The sequence below is a fragment of the Carettochelys insculpta genome, chromosome 26, assembly GCF_033958435.1.
Source record: "Carettochelys insculpta isolate YL-2023 chromosome 26, ASM3395843v1, whole genome shotgun sequence".
In the NCBI taxonomy this organism is placed as follows: domain Eukaryota; kingdom Metazoa; phylum Chordata; order Testudines; family Carettochelyidae; genus Carettochelys; species Carettochelys insculpta.
The window spans coordinates 2,258,536-2,278,827 of NC_134162.1; the positions used below are offsets into that span (position 1 = coordinate 2,258,536).

Consider the following 20,292-nt stretch of genomic DNA (forward strand, 5'->3'; position numbering starts at 1 on the left):
GTGGCACCCACAGTCCGCCTGGCCAGTCCTGCCCCTGCGCTCTGCATGCAGACTGCTGGGTGGGCCAGCCCAGCCCAGCACCTCCCACCCGGCAGCAGCAGGACCTGGCCCCTCCCAACAGCACAGCTCCTATTTCTGGGTCTGTCCAGCGGATTTCAGGCTTCCTTAGGGCAGTCACACGGCCTTCCACATCCCACCATGCGTGCTGGCTTGGGGACCCCGCCTGGCCCCGAGCAGCACCCTGCCAGGCTAGGGTAGCCAGCATCTCCGGGCCCATAAGCCATGGCACGGGGCAGACGGTCTGCAGTAATGCATGCTCTGGAGGACGCCACCGTGGCCCCATCAGCAGGGCATTGTCCTGAGATATGGGCTGCTAGTCCTGCCCCGCCTCTGGCACCTGGATGACCTTGGTCAAGTCACTTCCTTTCTCTGTGCCTCAGTTTCTCCACCCACCCTTCAGCTGCCAGGTCTGTTTGTGGTGGGGGATCTCCCTTGGCAGAGCCTGTAATGCCCAGGTCCTGGTGTGGCTAATGATGGCCACTGGGGGTGGGGAAAGGTGGCCAGAGAGACTTTTCAAGGGACCAGAGTGTTTGACTGCCAAATCACAGCAGCAACATTATGACCCCATTTCTGAACCCCACGATATGCCCCAAAGGAGAAGGACCTGCCAGTCCAGCTCTGGCCATGTTAACCCATGCCCTGTTTTCTCTCTCCACAGTGTGTGTGCTGTATACCCAGGGCATAGAGACCAAGCAGTGGCGGGAGGTAAGAATTGGGCCGTGTCCCCTATTCTGGGGGGAGAGGTGGGGGCCTGGGTGGGGTTGTTGAGTGATGAGGGCTTCAGGTCCCTGGAACTCCATGCCCAGCTTTACTGTTGATTTGTTCTGTGACTCTGGATGAGTCTTGTCATCATGATGTGCCTCAGTTTCCCCATCTGCAAAACGAGGTTCATGCTGCTGACCCAGGCCCAGTGGGTGGGAGTCTGGGATTGTCTGCGAAGCTGTTTGAGAGCCACACTGGAAGGTCCCCAGAAAAGGGCAAAACGTTCAGCAAAATGAGTGAGGAAATCCTGCAGGAACATTGGGGGAGGGGACAGAAGGCCTGTTCCCCTTCCCTGCCTTCACGAAAGTCTCGGCCAGCTCAGATGCCACTGTTGCTAGCCCAGGGCCCCGAGGCAAGACATGCCTCCTGCCAACTCTGCTTGTAGATGGGGCAGAGTGCAAAGAGCTTCTGGGCAGGGACCTCCATGGCTCTGGTGTGTTCTTTTCTCCTGTGCAAAGTCCCAAGGCTAGCTACAGGCTTCACACATAACAAGCCGTCCTGTGGCCCCTTCAAGACTAACATCTGTATTAGGTCAGGAGCTTTTGTGCGTAAAACCCACGTCCTCCGACGCCTGGAGTGTCAAAGGGCTGCTTGTTACGTGTGAGGCCCCAGACGAACACACTTACTCCTCCGAGATAATTACAGGCTATGGCTGAAACAACGTTTCCCATGTTCCCCTCAAAATCCAATAACGTCACAGCCCGTAATTATCTCCGAGTGGTAGGAGTGTTAGTCTGGGGCTTCACACATAACAAGCAGTCCTTGGGCGCTCCAGTCGTCGGAGGAAGAGCATTTTGCGCAAGGCAGGCCGAGCGAGGTGTTTATCGAAAGCTGAGGATTCACCGATCCTGTTTAAACGACTCACCTGTGTGGACCGTTGTTACGTTTGAAGTTAGAAGTGTCGGCTCTGTGCTGGTGGATGAAATGTTTGCTTTCAGGAGGCATCAGCCTGTTGGGAAAGGGTTACAGGGTTACTAGTCCAGGGCACTGAAGACTTGGCTGACAAAGGGTCTTAAAAGGAGCCAATCAGCATCAGAAGAACTTTGCTGGGTATGTTCAGACCTATAGATACATCGTACTCAGAGGCACTGAGACCTCATACAGCCTCAGCTCATGCGGTGGAGCACAGGGCTTTAGACCTTACGTAGTAGTAGTAGGCATCCTTCAGTCTGCATAGACTATGGATCGCGCCCTTTAAAGTTTCAATTGAGGACTTCATTTACAGCGTCTATTGTGATCGCAGGTTCAATCCCTGTTGCTGGCGACCTGGGTCTGTTGGCATTACAGATAGGCAATGTGTGATTGGTTCAAAAGGATGTGGGCAGGCGACCTTGTTGAAGCACAAGACTTCTCTGTGTTTAGGCCGCTAACATTCAGCTTTATTGAATTCAATAAGGCAACAGATGAGCCAAACTGGGCCCTAGTAAAACCAGGTCCAGCAAGGCGGCTTGATGCAGCTAACTCTAGTATTTTATACCCTGCCACAAACAAAGCCCAGTGTCAGAGGCAATTAGTTAGAGAATCGTAAATCACTTTCCAAAGAGAAACCGTTACCAGCCAGGAAAAACAGGTACAAGGGAGCTGGATCCCCAACTCCAAACAGTTCATTAACGCGTTCCATAGAGCTCATCCTCCCAGCCATTCCCAAACAGGTCAAGGAAAGGACAGGCTCCTGTGTGCGTGCAGAAGTAAGGGACGTGAAATGGCTTCTTATACAAGATGGCTTCCACAAGCTGCTCATGTGACAGGCTCCATCTTGGAATCCCCTCCACGTGGGCCAGGGGATAAAGGGGGCCCTTGCAGCTCCTCCATCTTTGCCTTCACTCCAGCTTGTCGCTTTAGAAGCATCTTTGCTATGAACCGAGCCCGGAAGGAGCGCTGACCTCTCCTAACAAAGGACGTACTCCAGAGGCATTTAACATAGTAGCTACTCCACCTCTGCTGCAGCCTGCACCAGGAACCTTGTGATGGGTGTGCGTGATCGGATTGCTTCCACGGTTCTACCCTCACCCTCTTCTTTCATCTTTTATTAATAAACCTTTAGAAGTTCGATGCTAAAGGACTGGCCCAGCGTGCTCTGCTGGGTACGATCTGAGGTGTTCGTTGATCTGGGAATGTGACTGTTTGGATTTAGTGAGGCTGGTTTTCAGAACCTCTCGTGTGTGAGGAGGGCGCTGGGTGCGGCACAAGGGAAGCTGCAGTGTCGGAGGGAATTGCTTGTGTGACCTCTGGCTGGCCAGAGCGGTGACAGAAGTGCTCCGCGTGACTGGTTTGGTGCCTTCTAGTGGAGGACCCCAGTGCTGGGCTGTCAGTAGTTCTGCTTCAAGTAATTCACCCTGATTTGGTCCTCTCAGGGGCTCCTGGCAAACATCTGGTATTACATAGGCACTGACTGAAACGTGAGTACCACTAGGTCTTAACACCCAGCTCATCCTTACGCGCTGCTCTCAGCACGTTCCCGGGGGTTCCCAAAAGATCGGGCACATTGTGCATTTTTACGAGTTTGGCATCACTAGCACCTGAGTTATAAGGCTGGACGGCAGCAGTAACAACACCTCCAATGCACTGGGACATTGACAGTCGATTGTGCCATGCCCGCTTTCTCCACCAACAATACCGTTTTAGGGTCATCGAGAGGCTTCCCTTTGCAGAATGAAGCCTTTTTCTTCCTCCACACCCTGTGGGCTCAGATCCTCCTGTTCCTGGCCTAAAGGAATCCGTGGACTGGCTGGGTTTGGCCTCTCTGCGAAGAGTTACCGTCAAGTCTTTCTTCCACCGCCAGGCAGGTAATTTGCGGCAACACAGACACGTACCTGCCCAGCAGTTTCAGACAGTTAACTGCCCCCAGTTCAAAGGCTGGTTTCCGTCTCAACGGCTCTATCCTCAGCTGCCACGGGCCGAGAGGCACTTTCCGCTGCTCCTTGGACAAGAACTGGAAAGAAACTTTTCTTCCACAGGCGCTCTGGTGCCACCGCCACCCAACTCAGACCATCGGAGACGCTCTCTCCTGTGTCCAGCACCCCGGGCCAGTTTCAGACACACGCCTGGGAATCGAGACTGCTTCCATCACAGACTAGTTGCCAGTCCCAGCCGATAAGCTGCTATTTTCCACAGGCCTTGTGGGATCACGCCAAACTGCCTTAAATAAATCATTTTCCTCTTGCTCAGGTTCACTTTCATAGCTGGACTGGCCACCAATCCATCACCCTCACAAACCTGACAAACTCTGCCTCCGTTAGGAAATCAGTTTCAGCCTGAGCATCAACTTTCATCTGCTCTAGAGAAGCATTTTCCTATCAGGACGTTCTCTGTGCTTGATCTAATTCCAGATTCACTTCGGAGCCCATAGACAGACATTCAGATGCAAGGCTTTTCTGACCGGACACACAGCTATCTTCCTGAGACACACGTGGAGGAACCCTCCCAGGCAACACACCGAGGGCCAGGGTGGCAGCGTGGCATGGCTCGGGGAGCACCAGGGGCTGGGATGTGGGCGTGGCGCTGACGGGGTAGCTCCGGGCACAAGGCTCTCCGAGCTCCGAGCTGCTGGCTGGGTGGAGGGGCTGGCAGAGGGACTTTTGGGGCGGACGTTGTTCGTGTGGTGGAGGAGAGCCCAGTCTGGGCTGTCAGTGGCCTGGTTTAAAGCAATTTGCCCAGGGTTGGTTCTCTCAGCTGTGCCCAGAAAACCCCCTTAAGATTACAGGGACCATCCGCCGTGTCAGCCCCTTGCCCTGCGGCAGGGGAGCGCTGGGCACTCTTGGGGGGTGCAACAATGGGAGCAGTGCATCAGCTCCCCAGCACCCCGATGTGAGCTGCCCACGAAGTGGAGGGGAGAGCTGTGGGGTGAGAGCTGGCTGGTGCGTGTTGGGGGGTGGCCAGCGCGGGATGCACTGTGTGTGCATGGGGGGGGACTGCCAGGCACGTCAGGGACATGGCTTGTCTGACTCAGCCCTGCAGCGTGTTCCCATGGGTCTTTCCTCTCGTGTGGTCCAGCGCAGGGATGAACCGAGATCCAGCCTCCCTGGTCCTGTGCGTGCCACATGGCCCCGATCCTCCGCAGAACCCTTTCCACCCCAGCCTCCCCGTCCACACCTCCCAGCTGTCCGTCTGTCCATCTCTGCCTGTCCATGTGTCCCACCTGTCCATCTCTCCATCCATCCGTCTCTGCCTGTCCATGTGTCCCACCTGTCCATCTCTCCATCCATCCGTCTCTGCCTGTCCATGTGTCCCACCTGTCCATCTCTCCATCCATCCGTCTCTGCCTCTCCATCCATCCGTCTCTGCCTCTCCATGTGTCCCACCTGTCCATCTCTCCATCCATCCGTCTCTGCCTCTCCATGCCTTCCAGCTGTCTGTCCACCCATCTCCCTCAGTCCATGCATCCCAGCTGCCTGTCCATCTGTCCAGCCGTCTCTGCCTGTACACCCCTCCCTCCTGTCTGTCCGCCTGCCCATCTCTGCCTGTCCAAGCCCCCCAGCTGTCCACCCACCGCACTCCCACCCTTCCACCTGTCTCTCTCTGGTTACGCCCTTCTCATTCCAGTGGTGGATGATATCTTTACACCATGACAGTGGCCCAGATTTCACACCAGTGCTCATGCACATTGATCCTTGTCCTAGAGGTGCCTGAGGTTCGTTGACACGCGCAGAGATACCTGCCTTTACAGCAGCTGGGGATATGACCCAAAGATTGCCACCCCAGGCCGGGACTGGCTTGAAATGAAGAGGCCACAGTGTCACTGGGGCCAGATCCCCAGGTGGGGGAAATGGGTGTAGCTGTGTCGGAGCCAGATCCCCACGGGGGGAAGTCAGCGTAATGCCAGCGCAGGGGGAGGTCTCCTGCTGCAGAGGCCAGCCCTTGGCATGGGGTCCCTCTGAACTCCACCTGCGCCTGGCTGGGCATGGCCCTTGTTCTGGGCCGTCTGCAGAGGGGTTGCCTCCCTCCCAGCTCTGCTGACTCCTGCTCCCTCCAGCTGGGGGAATCTTAGCGCTTGCCAAGGGTGAATTCCCGCAGAGTGGGATGCTGGTTGTGCCATTGGCCTGGTTCCTGGGGGCCATAGGCTGAACCCTCTGCGGGAACATCTCCCAGAGCCCTGCTCCCCAATCTCTCACGTGAGCCCCTTGGCGCTGCGCCTCAGAACCCCTCCGAGTTCAGTGAGAGACCCGGGACGGCCAGGAAGAATTGAACCAAACCGGTCCCTGTTCTGAGGGCCGGGCATGTAGCCCCACGTCCCACCAGTCGGCCCTGCAGGCGTTATCCTGCGCGTGCATCCCGGTGCATAGCGAGGGGCGTTTCCTGTCTCCTAGGGCCGTGCCCTAATCACTACGCTTCACTGCCTCCCTTTACCAGGGCTCGACCCCGGTCTCAGGAGGGCTGCGTCGGTGCAAAATCAGAACAGCCTCTCTGGAGGCTGAGTCAGCCGACACGGCTCAGGCTGGCTGGCAAGCGCATCCGATTCCGTGGAAAAGATCCCGAGTTGGGTAGTGTGTTTGGCAGCCTTCGCTCAACAAGTCTAAATGTTTCTGGTAAATACAGAGGCTCCTCGGCTGCTGGCGAGAGCAGCGATGCGGCCGAAGGGAAAGACACAAAGCTGCGAGGGTGGACTTTATCGAAGGCACAGGTCACCTGGCTGCGCTGAGCTCTCGAGGTAGTTAATGGTTATTTCCCCAACGCAAGTGAAGACAAGTTACTGTGGAATGCAGGACGCAAGTGCTGGCAAAGCTTAAATAGTGTGAAGAACTGGCGAGCACCTGGGACAAGCTACCCTCTCGCGGGTGGAATGTGTTCATCTCAGCTGTGTGTCATAAGCCCTATACTGCAAACTATAACTGGAGAGTCTGCTTTAGTCGACGTAGGAAGGGCCTGTGCTGTTTGGGGAGGGGTGCCGTGGCAGTGCTAGATGACGGTGGCTTTGTTACCATATTTCTGTGTGCTGCTGCTCATCATGAAGGCGAGGGGGTTCCGACAGGCGATCCCTGGTGCTTTCTCTGTGAGTGGCAGGTTGGCACCGATCGGGGGTGGGGGGACTGCGCGACCTCCTCCGTTGCTCTGCCTGGGAGCTGAGGCTGATTCCTTACTTTGCCCTTGAAGAAGCTCCTGGCCACTGCTTTCGTCACACTGCGTCCCCCGTCCCCAGCATGGCTGGGGGCAGCTGGCAGGGCTCTGAAGGCTCCACAGGACCCCCAAAGCAGGAGGGCAGGAGCTGCACGGGCTGAAGATGAGCTGGGCGGACACTGGGCTTTCCCACGAGGGCTTGCCAAGTGGCAGTGCGTGTGCACACGCGTGCCCCAGGAGTGCTTGTGGGCACATGAGGGCTCAAACACGGGCCAGACCCAATGGGGCTTTTCATGAAAGTGGCCTGATTTCTTCCCAGACTTTGGCACAGAAAATAACCCCCTTTTCCACTGGGGGGGTGGGGGAGAGCTGGCCCAGAGCCAACCAGGCCATGATCTTCTCTGGCCCCTCCCTGCACCACCCCTCCTGGGGCTGCAGTTGCCTGGCTCACCTGGACCCCTGGCGGTGCTCGGAGCTGTCCCTGGGGTGGGCTCTGCCACGCTGAGGCCCTGGGCATGGGGGAGAGAGCCCCCCAGCTGGCTCTCACGGTTCCGAGTGCCACCCAGAGGGCCAGCGTTCCAGCACCCCGGTTCCGGAGGTTGCATGTTCTCAGCACCTCTGCAGAATCAGCCCCCACCCCTGCCAGAGTGGGACTGAAGAGGCTCCTTGGCAGAGACTAAATCCCCCCAACCCTCCCCTTCCTCTCCATAGGTGGCCCATCCCCGGCACAGCCGCAGGGCAGTCGCTCCATGGGGCACCAGGGTGTCTACCCCCAGCTGCAGCCCGGCTGGGCCAGCATGGAAGGGCCTGCGCAGAGCTAGAGCCGGAGGCAGAGGTGTCCGGTACCCGCCTCCAGTGGCACCTGGGACCTGCCTCTCCATCCCCCTTCCCTCTCCAGCGGCAGCCGGTATCCACCTTTTCATTCCCCCGCTTGCCCCCTGAGCCAGCGCTCAGCTGCTGCTGTCCTGGGCGGCTACCGGCACATTTCCTGTGGCCCCTGCAGACATGGCCTCGATTCGGTGCTGGGGACAGGCGCCGGCAGGTGACACAGTTCTGGGGAGACAGGTAATTTCGGCAGCCTTGCTGGAGACGACGGGGCCCGACCGAGCCGCCTGTCAGCGGCCGACGGGGCCAGCCCAGCGGAGGTGCTGGAGTGTGCCAAAGGGGCATTGAAACTCATTCTCCTCCCCGTGTTCTTCAGGTGACCTCCACACAGCCGGTGCCTCTCCCAGAACCCTCCAGGGCCTCATCCACCAGCAGGGCCAGCTCCCCGCAGGCTCCTGGGCCCCCAGCTGCCATGGACATCGCGGAAGTTGGGAGCCGGGGTGTCTAAGGAGCTGGGCAGGGCGGACTTTCCACTGACTTCCCAGAGGCTGGCACAGGCCCCTGGCTGGCCAGCAAAGGCGCTGCCGAGGCACAGGCTGGGCTTGAGCTCCAGAGAGCTAATGCTGGCTGAGCACTGACCGGGTGCACGCTAGCTCACCTGCCAGCGATGGGCTGGCGGGAGGCAATCAGCGTAACTGGCCCCAGTGCTGTGATAGCTCAGTTCCTGTGTGTGTGGCCGGCGGACACCACCGAGCTCTGGGCGTTGGACTCACACTGCTGGAGGAAGCAGGAAGAGCCCCTGGGCCAAGGGAAAATTCGCCCTGCAGGAGGGTGGGTAGCAGGGTGGGCGTGGGGCCGACTCAGTCCTCAGCTGGAGTAAAGTGCCGCTGCTGCCTTTCCTGGGCTGGAGGCAGCTGGGTTTGCACCCAGGGGTGAGGAACAGGGAGTGAAACCCACCAGGGAACAAGCGTGAATTGGATCGGGCCTGGGGGGAGAACTACAGAAAGCAGAAAGCCCTTGGACCCACGGCCGTCTGGGCTTGTAAACTCAGCAGGGCTTTCGGTGTCCGTCTGTCCATCCGTCCTAGGGCTTTTCCATTCCACCCATCACTGCCAGACGCCGGCACCCCAGGTCACCCCCCGGCCGCCACTGACCACCAGGTGAACCTTGACCAAATCACTTGCCCTGTTTGTGCCTCAGTTTCCTCATCAGTCAAGTTGGCTTAGTGATACTGCACCTGCCCACCCCCCCAGGGAGGGTCGAGAGACCGGTGGGTGTAAACGGTCATAGTGTTATGGGAGGTGATGGAGCTCTGCCGGCTTACACCCACTGAGGATCTGGCCCAGCGTGTGTATTGTGCTCAGGGAGGGGGGTATTTGCGCTGTTGCCTTGACACCCCGCTTACCCCTTCAGACTGTGGCTGCAATCCATTGCTTGCACTGCAGGTATTTGCTGGAGAAGCCTTCGCCACAGTCAGCTCCCTCCAAGGTCCCAGCATGCCCAGCAGAGGTTGTTGGGGTCCTGGGTTGTTAGCCAAGAGCTTGCAGGAGCTGAAAGTGTTGGCTCTGCAAGCAGCCTCTGCCTGAGCCCTGGTGGGGAGGGAATCCCTTTAACCCTGACGCAGCCCCCGGGGTGCCAGGAAACACACGAGCAGGTGAACGTCCCTGGCAGAGAATCAAGGAGGGAAGCCTGGGGCCAGTTGTTCTCTAGCTGTTCTCTTTGTTGTTTCAGCTGGGCCGGGGGAAGCCCCCCTGCCCAGCGCAGGAGACATCCCAGTCTGGGCACCCGGAGCCTGGAGGGGAGTGGCTCAGCTGGCTCAGTGGGAGGTTTGCCATTGAGTTGATCAGGCTGGGAATTCACCCAGGGGCCATTCCTGGCCCTGCCACTATCTGCTGCAGGACCTTGGTCAAGACACTTCCCGCCCCCCCCACTCCCGATCTCTGCTTCCCTTCCCACCCTCCAGCTGGATCATCTGGCCGTTCTGCGAGCTCTTTGGCTGGGGGGGATGATGTGCCCCTGTGTGTCTAAACAGCTCCAAGCCCAGTGGGGCCCTGGCCTCAGTCACAGCCGGTAGGCACAGGAGTCACGGGGCTGCTGGCTTAGATCACGTGGGACATGAGCTTGGAGGTCTTGAGTTCCAGCACCTGCTGAGGGGCATGGGCAGAGCTGGGTGCGAGGGGAGTCCAGGGCTGGGCCAGCGGGCGACTGTGGGTTAGGGGTGAGGGACATCAGCATCTCGGCCAGTTCCAGGATCGTTTTCCCTTTCAGTGACGCTCCCGCTGGCTCTGGGTCTGGATCACTCTGGAATGGCTCCAGATGCAGACGCCCACCTAGCAGCCAGGTGCCCCCCTCGCCCCCGGTACCAGCAGCCCACGGCCCCTGCGGCTGGCGCGGGCTTCGTCCCGCCCCCGCGAAGACATGAAATCGCAGCTGGCGGGAGAGGTGTGCGAGTCCACGCGGCCATTCCGTGCTCAGATGATGTGTAATTAACAGCTGTTTAATTGATGTGCTGTGGGGCTTAATCACAGAGCCACTGAACTCTGCCCACGTGGGCCATGTGCCAGGGCAGCTGCCTGTGCTCGCCCCACTGAAAGGTGCAGCTGGCGGCACAAAGAGGCGTCGGCCCCTGATACAGTCGCTCGTGCCCTGTGGCCTCCTTCCCCCAAACCCCTGGGCCCCTGCCTGGCCCTGCGGGGGCTCATGGGGTGGCCTCACGCCTGATCTGACGGGGCCCAGCAATGCCTCAACTGGGGCCCCCGGCTCTGCCCCACAGCTGCCCTGGCTCATGGGCTCCTCTCTCTGCAGTTTGGCAGGACCGAGGTCATTGACAACACCCTGAACCCCGACTTCGTGCGCAAGTTCATCCTCGACTACTTCTTTGAAGAGAAGCAGAACCTGCGCTTCGACCTGTGAGTGTGTGGCTGGGCCGGGCTGGGCTGGGCTGGGCTGGGCTCACAGTGGCTCCTGGGGTGAACGCTGCAGCTCGCAACCCACTTGGGCACAGACCCTCCAATGGCTGATCAGCCTTAGGGACCCTGGCCGGACTTTGCCCAGGTGGGGCCCAGGACCTGTAGTTAACCAGTTGGAACACGACCCTGTGCTCCCGAGGGACCCTGCAACAACAAGCCCATGTTTGGGAGAGACACACAACATTAACCATCTCCCCTGTGCTCGCCAGAGCTCCCCTGGGTGCCGAGACGGGGGAAGGAGCTGCAGGGTGGGGATGGATTGAGCCCTGCTCAGCTCGGAGCTCTTCGGGCTCCACGGGCAGGAGGGGCTGTGGGGGGAGCCTAGACCATTGCTCCCCCGTGGACAGTCCCTTGGCCTGGTCTGAGTAAGCACTGGAGGACAGCGGCTGTGCCACCCCCCCTGCAGCCCAGCACCTGCCCATCTACCCTCCCGGCGACAGCACTAGCCCCAGCTAACCTTGCCTGGCTTGACCCTGCGCCCTGCTCTGGGTGGGAGCAGAGGAGGAACAGCCCTGCAGGAGTCAGCAGAGTGGGCTGAGGGGCCAGCACTGGGGGAAGGGGCTCGGTGCGCCCCCACCTGGGAGCCTGGTGTGACAGTATGTGTGATCCCTCGGTGGCGTGCAGGCCTGGTGCGAGGCAGCCGCATCCCCGTGCGAGTCACGGTCGCATCTCCTCGCGCTCCGGGGATCCCAGGGGCGTGGGAGACCTAGGTTCATAGATCCTGCCCCCAGGCGCAGCCGCCGGAGCTGCTGGAAGGAAGCCAGTGCCCTGCTGGGGCAGGAAGGAGCCGGCGGGCCGGGCACTCGGCAGCAGGAGGGGTTCCCGGCCATCGGGGAGAGCCCCCGGCTGAGTCGTTGGAGGGCAGCAGGAGGGAAGCCACCAGGATGCTGCTGTTCTTCTTCCCCCGCTGTCAGGGAGCGAGGGGAAAGTGCTCACCTTGCGGCGTTCCTCCCTCTCCCGGCTGCCGTGGGGTGTGTCACACGAGTGCTGCACTTTCCCCTTGCTCCCTGGCCGTTGGGGAAAAGCGGGGAGACAGCAGCATCCTGGTAGGTGTGGCTGCAGCCCTTCCCCCACCCCCAAATGGTGCCCTTGCCCCCCGCACTCACCCCTACGCACCCCCGTCATCTGCCCCCCAACAGCCTCCTGCCCTGAGCCCCCCACTCCCAAGCTCCACAAGCTCCTGCCTTGACTCCAGCCCCCCCACCCCGATGCTCCCTACCCTGAGCCCCCACAGCCCTGAGGGCCCCCCACTCCACCCCACACTGACATTTCCCAAGGTTACCATTGACTTGCACTCCTCCGCCCCGCTTCCCAGATCCCCCTGGGGTGCGATACGACAGTGCCTCTGAGCAGCCGACGGTGCTTCCCCCTGCCTGCGGTGACGGGCGGGCTGGGCTCGGCAGGGGGGCGCTGCGGCCGGTTGCCATGGGCTCTCCTCTCCCTCTGCAGGTACGACGTGGATTCCAAAAGCCCCGACCTCTCAAAGCACGTGAGTCTGAACCTGTTCTCTCCCGCCCCATGGCGCCGCTTTCGCCCCTCATGCTCTGCACCCATCCAGCCCTGTGCCCAGTGGGTGCCCAGGGCGAGAGCTGAGCCCAGCTGGACAGGCCCTCTGGCTGCCTGGGTGTCGGGGGGTACACGTGAGGGTCAGTGAGGGTATCTGGTGCCTGGGCTGCTAGTGGGGTGATGGTGGTGCCAGGCCAGGCAGCTGGCAGCTGCCCAGTGGCCCCTGCGTGAGCGAGTTTGAGGTGCTTTGGCCAGGTCCCAGCTGCCAGCCATGGAGACGGACCCTCCCTGTTTCTGGGGCTGTGGGGGGCAGCGGGAGCCTAGCGGTGAGGGTCGGGGTGAGTCTATGTGCAGGGGGAGGAGGTGTCCTGTGCCCCAAGGACTGTCCAAGCCACGCTGAGGCAAGGCCTGTTCCTTGGGCTTGGCAGAGGGCCTGCAGCCCTGCCTGCCTAGCGCTAGGGTGGCTGCAGCCTGCCATGCTAGGAGGGGCTGTGGGGGGAGCTCAGAGCCCAGCCAGGGGCCCAGGGACGTGGCTTCAGGCCCGGCTTGTCTGTGCATTTCCACTGAGATCCGAGGCCGCCCGTGGGATTCGGGTGGCTGGTGTCTAGTAACATGAATGGGAAGCCCCAGCCCTGGAGCTGCGTGAGACAGACAGGGTGGGACTTCCTGTGGGGTGGGACTTCCTGTGTTCCCTCCTCGTACTTCCTGCTGTCTCCCATGGCAACCCACAGTGAATACCCCTCCCCCGCAATGTGGCCATGCAAAGAGCCCATTTCCCCTGGCACTGAATGCACAGAGGTTTCCCTCCAGCCCCTGCTGGAGCTGAGCCAGGCGCCCCACTGTGGTCAGGAAAGCCAGCAGCTCGCTCTGCCCCCCGGCAGAGCCCATGTGGGGTGGGGCTGCGGGGAGAGTCCCAGCCCAGGGACAATGAGACGTCTGGGTGCTCATCCAGCTCCATTGCCCCACCAGGATTTCCTGGGCCAGGCATTCTGCACGCTGGGGGAGATCGTCGGCTCCTCGGGAAGCCGCCTGGAGAAGCCGCTCACGTGAGTGCTGGGAGCACTGGCAAAGGAGGAGTCATTCCTGACGTGTGTGGGGGGAGCATTGGGGTCAGGCCCAGGGGGCTACACCGGGTGAGTGTGCGAAGAATCAGGCCCTGTGGGGTTACTCCTGGGTTACACCAGCTGAGAGTGAGGGGAATTGGGCCCGGCTGGGTTACTCGTGGGTTACACCGGGTGGATGTGAGGGGAATCAGACCCTGTGGGGTTACTCCTGGGTTACACCAGCTGAGAGTGAGGGGAATTGGGCCCGGCTGGGTTACTCGTGGGTTACACCGGGTGGATGTGAGGGGAATCAGACCCTGTGGGGTTACTCCTGGGTTACCCCGGGTGAGTGTGAGGGGAATTGCACCCGGTTGGGTTACTCCAGGGTTACACCAGGTGAGTGTGAGGGGAATCAGGCCCAGTGGGATTACTTGTGGATTGCACCGGGTGAGTGTGAGGGGAATCAGGCCCGGTGGGGTTACTCATGGTTTACACCAGGTGAGTGTGAGGGGAATTGCACCCGGTTGGGTTACTCCAGGGTTACACCAGATGAGTGTGAGGGGAATCAGGCCCGGTGGGATTACTTGTGGATTGCACCGGGTGAGTGTGAGGGGAATCAGGCCCGGTGGGGTTACTCATGGTTTACACCAGGTGAGTGTGAGGAGAATTGGGCCTCATCCGACTGCCCACACCACCAAACACTCTCAGAGTAAATCACTAGCGTGGCTGCCCCTCCGCTCCCAGCCACGCAGGGGGGACAGCGTGTTGCACATGTGGCCTGGGAACTCCTGCACTAGAGAATAGGGTTGAAGGGGAGATGGTGCTAGGAGGCAGCCATCCGTCACTAGGCATCTCTTGGAGATAATGACCTCCAAGGGTCACCATGGCAACCTAGTCTGGGATTTCTGAGCATCTTCCGGCCCTGCAGAGGACTCCGGTGTTTAAAGCTGACCTGCGTGGGAAAGAAACTGGCCTAAGCTGCTCACAGCTCCTGGGGGAGACAGCAGACCTGGAAGGCGGGTGATTTGCAGGGTTTGGAGTTTTCCCTTAGAAACTGTGGGAACATGAAGTCCGGATTTCCCCCGCTCTTGCTGAAGGTCTCCTTGGAGGACCAGAGCTGTCAGTTGGGAACCCGAAACCAAAGCAGCCCAGGTGCCAAGGCATGGCCAAAGATCACTTTTATCTCAAGAGTTTCTTGGGCTTTGGTGTTAAATACCAAGTGCTTCGACCAGTCTGACCCATGGTCCTTGTCCTCCCAGCGGCTAACGCTTTACTTGCTGGTACCTGCTGCTTCCCAGGGAGCTCCAGGCAAAGGTAGCATGGTAGAAAGGCTGGCCAAACCCCAGGTCGCTGGTATAGGGCTTCTCTGAGCTGAGGGTGAGGATCTGTCAGCGGGTTTTCCCCATGTCCTAGCCCCCAGCCGTGCCTCCAGCCCCACACACTCTGCCTGGCGTAGGAGCCCTGGCGCCTGCGAGAGAACTTGGCCGGATGCCAGAGACAGGCTGGTGAGCTTGCCAAGGTCCTGGGGAGTTTCACCCCTGGCAGACACACACATTCCAGCACCTGCTTCCATGGTCTTATCGGCTCCATCTGCCCAAGAATTCCCGCTGCACTTGGTCAGTGAGTGTCCAGGGATGGGGAGCAGAGCGCCGCAGAGGTGGGGGCATTAGGAGGGCAGCTCCACAGCGCACCGTTCCACACCCTTGCTGCCTGGCTGAGCCCGTCGCCCAGTGCCAAGCTTCCCGGCAGCTCTGCCCTGGCTCTGCAGCGCTCGGCCTGCCCTGCTCCAGACCCTGCCCCACAGCCAGCCCTGCATGGGGCATTTAGTTCCCTGCACCTGCCCCTGAGCAGCAGCATCTCGCAGAACCACCCGACCCTGATGCTGGCTCCACAGCCCCCGTTGGCCAGGTGTGATGGAGTGGGGGGGGTGCATGTGTGAGTCAGGCTGGATGTCAGAGGCAAGCAGCAGCTCCCAGTGGCTAAGGATGACCCTGGGGCTACAACTGGCAGATAACACCTCTGCCTAAACAAAGAGCAGGGAGGAGCTGAGCTGGGTTTTGAATCGGGGGCGGCCGTTAGAGGCGAGGAGAAGGGAGAGCTGGAAGGCAGCCAGCCGGAGGAGGGGAAAGCTACACCCCAGAGGGGCACCCCTCGGGGTCTTCCCCCCAGGACAGGTTGGAAGGACTGTCTCTGGTTGCTATGTTGTTGCTTCTGTGAGAAACTGGACATCTGTTGCCTAATAAACCTGCTGTTGTACCTGCTGAGTGAGAGTCACTCCTGCCAGCGGACGGGGTGCAGTGCAGGGGGACCCCTGAACCCCATCACACTGGTGTCAGAAGTGGGATGCACTGCACCCACGGATGAGCTCCCAGCAGTGGCTGACTGAGCACCAGAGAAGGAAGGAGTCTCACAAGAGCCAGAGGGGGAACAGAGCCATTCCTGCAGCTGCTGCTGGTGAGTGGATACCCCGGGAAATAGCGGGGAGATGGATTATACCCGACTCCTGAAGGCAGAGCTAGCAGGGCTGTGCAGAGAGAGGGGCCTGACCGTGGGGAAGGCGACCAAGGCCCAGCTGATTGCACAGCTGGAAGAGAATGACCGATCCGGGGGGGCAGAGCCTGTCCCGGCAGAAAGTGGCCGGTCAGCCTCGGGAAGCATTTCGGATTCTCCGACAGGAGCAGGGGCTCGACGCCGTCCGACAGACGCGGTGCCCACCAGGTCGCGCTCAGCTAGCAGTGGTCCATCGCGGGCAGAGTCCCCCGCCGCAGAGCTGAGACGGCTGGAACTCGAGGTGAAATTAAAGGAACTGGAGCACCAGGAACGGGAAAGAGAGCGTGAGCGACAGGAACGAGAAAGAGAGCGTGAGCTTGAGCGCCAGGAACGAGAAAGAGAGCGTGAGCACGAGTGCCAGCTACAAGAGAGACAGCGGGAGGAGAGAGAGCGAGAGCGGGAGCATGAGCGAACCATGGCAGAGGCGAGACGCCAAGAGGCCCCAGCTGCGGTAAGCGGGGAGAGGGCCAGACGGCTCGGGGTGGCCAGTCACTTGGAGACGCGTGTGCTGGCCCAGTGTCAGGACACAGGGGACATGGACGAGTTCCTTACCGCCTTCGAGCGAGCCTGTGAGTTGCATGAGGTTCCCCCAGATGAGTGGCTCCGGCACCTCACCCCCTTGCTGGGCCGGAAGGGCGCAGCGGTGCTCAGCCAGCTGGTGGGGCTGCAGCCTGGGGACTATGAACGGTTCAAACAGGCCCTGCTGCATAAGTTCGGGCTGACTCCGGAGATGTACAAGAAGAAGTTCCAGGAGGCGCAGAAGAGGCCAGAGGAAACCCACGTAGATACAACCGCCCGCCTGAAGCAATACTACCAGAAGTGGGCATTCGGAATGGGAGTCCAGTCCGTAGAGGACCTGATCGAGCTGGCGGTTGTGGAGCGATTCTACGAGATGTGCGCACCTGACCTGAGGGTGTGGCTCGTGGACCGGAAGCCAGGGGACTCACATGATGCAGGGAAACTGGCAGATGACTTCACAAACAGCCGGGCCAGGTTTGAAAGTGAGCCCCACAAGGAGAGGGAGTCTCGGAGAGAGAGGGAGTCCTGGAGAAACCGAGAATCTCAGAGAGACCGGTCCCTAACTGTACGACAGAGGGGACCACCTCTTGGGCAAGCCCAGGAAAGAGGGGCCAGCCACCCACCCCCCAGAGAGCCAAACAGAGCCCGGACAGAGCAGCCGGCCCGAGGGACACAACCAGACCCAGGCTGTTACCGCTGTGGGCGAAAGGGGCATAGAGCAGCCCAGTGCCCCAGGCTCCCAGACAGGTTGAGCAGGCCGGGGGGTCATGGAGTCAACTGGGTGGGGTCCCAGAAGTCAGAGGGGCTGGCGGCCAAGGCGGGTGGTGCTGACAAGGGGCACTCAGATTGGGCCGAATCCGCCCCACAGACCAGCTCCTCAGGGGGACCAAAGGCTCAGAGGCCAGTTTACAGAGTGGGGGCAGCGCTACCTCTGTGGAGCAAGTGTCTCAAACACCTCGAGGTAGATGGGAAAAAGGTCACGGGGTTCTGGGACACAGGCGCTGACGTGACGCTGGCCCGACCCGGGGTGGTGGCACCGGGCTGCATAATACCCGATTCCCACCTGACGATAACAGGAATTGATGGGACCCCTTTCAAGGTGCCCATGGCCAGGGTGCACCTGAAATGGGGGAAGAAGGAAGGCCCCAAGGAAGTGGGCGTGCACAGCCATTTGCCGGCAGATGTACTGATGGGGGCTGACCTGGAGAACTGGCAAGGTGAACGCCCTCGTGCCCTGGTCCTGACCCGTAGCCAAAGAAAACGAGGGGTGCGCTCCCCAGATTCAGGGGTACAGGCCCAGCCAAAGCCACAGGGGCCAACCCTGAGAGAAAGGGGGCTCCCAAAAACCAGATCTCACAGGCCAGGGATGCTGGAGCCAGGCAGGGATGGGGAAGTAGCCTCTGCTCCTGCCCGAGCGGAAGAATTCCAGGCAGAGCAGCAGAGAGACCCCTCCTTGCAGAAGCTGAGGGAACTGGCCAGTCTCAGCCCAGCTCCGCAGCTGGGGGAGGGCTGCAGGGAGAGATTCCTGTGGGAAAAGGGATTCCTGTACCGGGAATGGGCTCCCAGACGCAAAGCGGAGCCATGGAAGGTCCAGAGGCAACTGGTGGTTCCCCAAAAGTACCGGCGCAGGCTGCTGTACCTAGCTCATGATGTCCCGCTCGCAGGACACCAGGGGATCCACCGCACCAGGAGAAGGTTGTTACAGAACTTTTTCTGGCCAGGGATCTTTGCAGCTGTCCGTCTGTATTGCCTGTCCTGCGATCCCTGCCAGAGGGTGGGGAAGAGCCGGGACAAGGGGAAAGCTGCCCTGCGGCCACTGCCCATCATAGAGGAGCCTTTCCAGAAAGTGGCTATAGACATAGTGGGCCCCTTCAGCAAGGCAACGCGTTCGGGGAAGAAATATATTTTGGTAGTGGTAGATTTTGCCACGCGATACCCAGAAGCAGTGGCCTTGACCTCTATCGACGCTGACACCGTGGCAGATGCACTGCTGTCCATTTTCAGCAGAGTGGGGTTCCCCAAGGAGGTCCTCACAGATCAGGGGTCCAACTTCATGTCGGCCTTACTGCAAAGCTTGTGGGACAAGTGTGGGGTCCGGCACACCTGGGCCACAGCCTACCACCCGCAGACCAATGGGCTGGTGGAGAGGTTCAATGGGACTCTGAAGCAGATGCTGAGAACCTTCATGAATCAATACCCCCATGACTGGGACAAGTACTTACCCCACCTGCTGTTTGCATACAGGGAGGTGCCCCAGGAATCCACGGGGTTCTCCCCGTTTGAGCTGCTGTATGGAAGGAGGGTACGGGGACCCTTGGACTTGCTCAGAGAAGAGTGGGAGGGGACGGCCTCCCCTGAAGGGGAGTCAGTGGTACAGTATGTACTGACCTTCCGGGAAAAACTCACCGAGCTCATGGGCCTGGCCAGGGAGAACCTCTCCATGGCCCAAAGGAAGCAAAAGGTCTGGTATGACCGTAACGCCAGGGCCCGAGCCTATGCCACCGGGGATCAAGTGATGGTCCTTATACCTGTGCGGCGGAACAAGCTGCAAGCGGCCTGGGATGGGCCCTTCAAGGTCGTCAAACAGCTAAATGACGTGAATTATGTGGTGGAACTGTCGAACCGGGCCCACCGCCACCGGGTCTATCATGTGAACATGATGAAACCTTACTGGGACAGGCAGAACTTGGTGCTGGCCGTGTGCAGACACTGGGAGGGGCAGGGGGAAGATCCCTTGGTGGATTTACTCACAAGGACTGGAGCCGGCTCCTTGCTGGAGTCTATTCTCCTCTCAGACCAGCTGACCCCTGCCCAGCAGACGGAGATCAAGGAGGTGCTGCATTCGCATCAACAGCTGTTCTCGGACAGACCCGGACGCACTGACCTGGCTGTCCACCGAATAGAGACAGGCACCCACGCCCCTATCAAGTGTGTGCCATTCAGAGCCACAGGGAGGACGGCTCAGGACATAGAGCGGGAGGTTGAAGACATGCTGGCTCTGGGGGTGATCCAACCCTCGTCCAGCCCCTGGGCCTCTCCCGTGGTGTTAGTCCCTAAAAAAGATGGGTCTGTTCGGTTTTGTGTGGACTATCGCAAGCTTAACGCCATCACTGTCTCGGACGCCTACCCCATGCCCAGGCCTGATGACCTTTTAGACAAGCTGGGGGGAGCCCGTTACCTCACCACCATAGACCTCACCAAGGGGTACTGGCAAGTGCCATTAGACCAAGATGCCCGGCTGAAGTCGGCTTTCATCACTCCTGTGGGGCTCTACGAGTTCTTGGTCCTGCCCTTCGGCCTCAAGGGGGCACCCGCTACCTTCCAGCGTCTGGTGGACCAGCTACTGAAGGGAATGGAGAGCTTTGCCCTGGCTTACATGGACGACATTTGCATCTTCAGCCAGACGTGGGAGGACCATGTGTCCCAGGTCAAGCAGGTGCTGGACCGACTCCAGAAGGCTGGTCTGACTATCAAGGCAGGGAAGTGCAAGGTGGGAATGGCTGAGGTGACCTATCTGGGCCACAAGGTGGGCAGCGGCTGCTTAAAGCCAGAGCCAGCTAAAGTGGAGGCTGTCAGAGATTGGCCAACACCCCAGACTAAGAAGCAGGTCCAGGCCTTCATTGGGATGGCGGGGTACTACCGGAGGTTTGTGCCCCACTTTAGCTCCATCGCAGCCCCCCTCACGGAGCTGTGTAAAAAGGGAAAGCCTGACAAGGTGGTTTGGACCGAGCAGTGCCAAGAGGCCCTCTGCGCGCTGAAGGAGGCTCTGGTCAGGGCCCCAGTGCTGGCAAATCCAGACTTCAACAAGCCCTTCCTGGTGTTCACCGATGCCTCGGACGTGGGGCTGGGGGCGGTGCTAATGCAGGTGACTGACAAAGGGGAGAAACACCCCATTGTGTACCTGAGTAAGAAGCTGCTGCCCCGGGAGCAGAGCTACGCGGCCATAGAGAAGGAATGTCTGGCCATGGTGTGGGCGCTGGGGAAGCTGCAGCCGTACCTGTTTG

At 60.0% G+C, this 20,292-nt stretch overlaps 1 protein-coding gene across 2 annotated transcripts in view; it reads left to right on the top strand.

Annotated features, from left to right (window-relative positions):
• Positions 1-20,292, top strand: part of CPNE5 (copine 5) — a 111,625-nt gene that overhangs the window by 17,132 nt on the left and 74,201 nt on the right. For both annotated transcript variants that reach the window (XM_074977310.1, XM_074977311.1), the window contains exons 3-6: positions 719-765; positions 10,507-10,610; positions 12,120-12,159; positions 13,146-13,222. In XM_074977310.1, the coding sequence (XP_074833411.1) occupies positions 719-765; positions 10,507-10,610; positions 12,120-12,159; positions 13,146-13,222 (268 nt within the window). The remainder of the gene's footprint in view (positions 1-718; positions 766-10,506; positions 10,611-12,119; positions 12,160-13,145; positions 13,223-20,292) is intronic.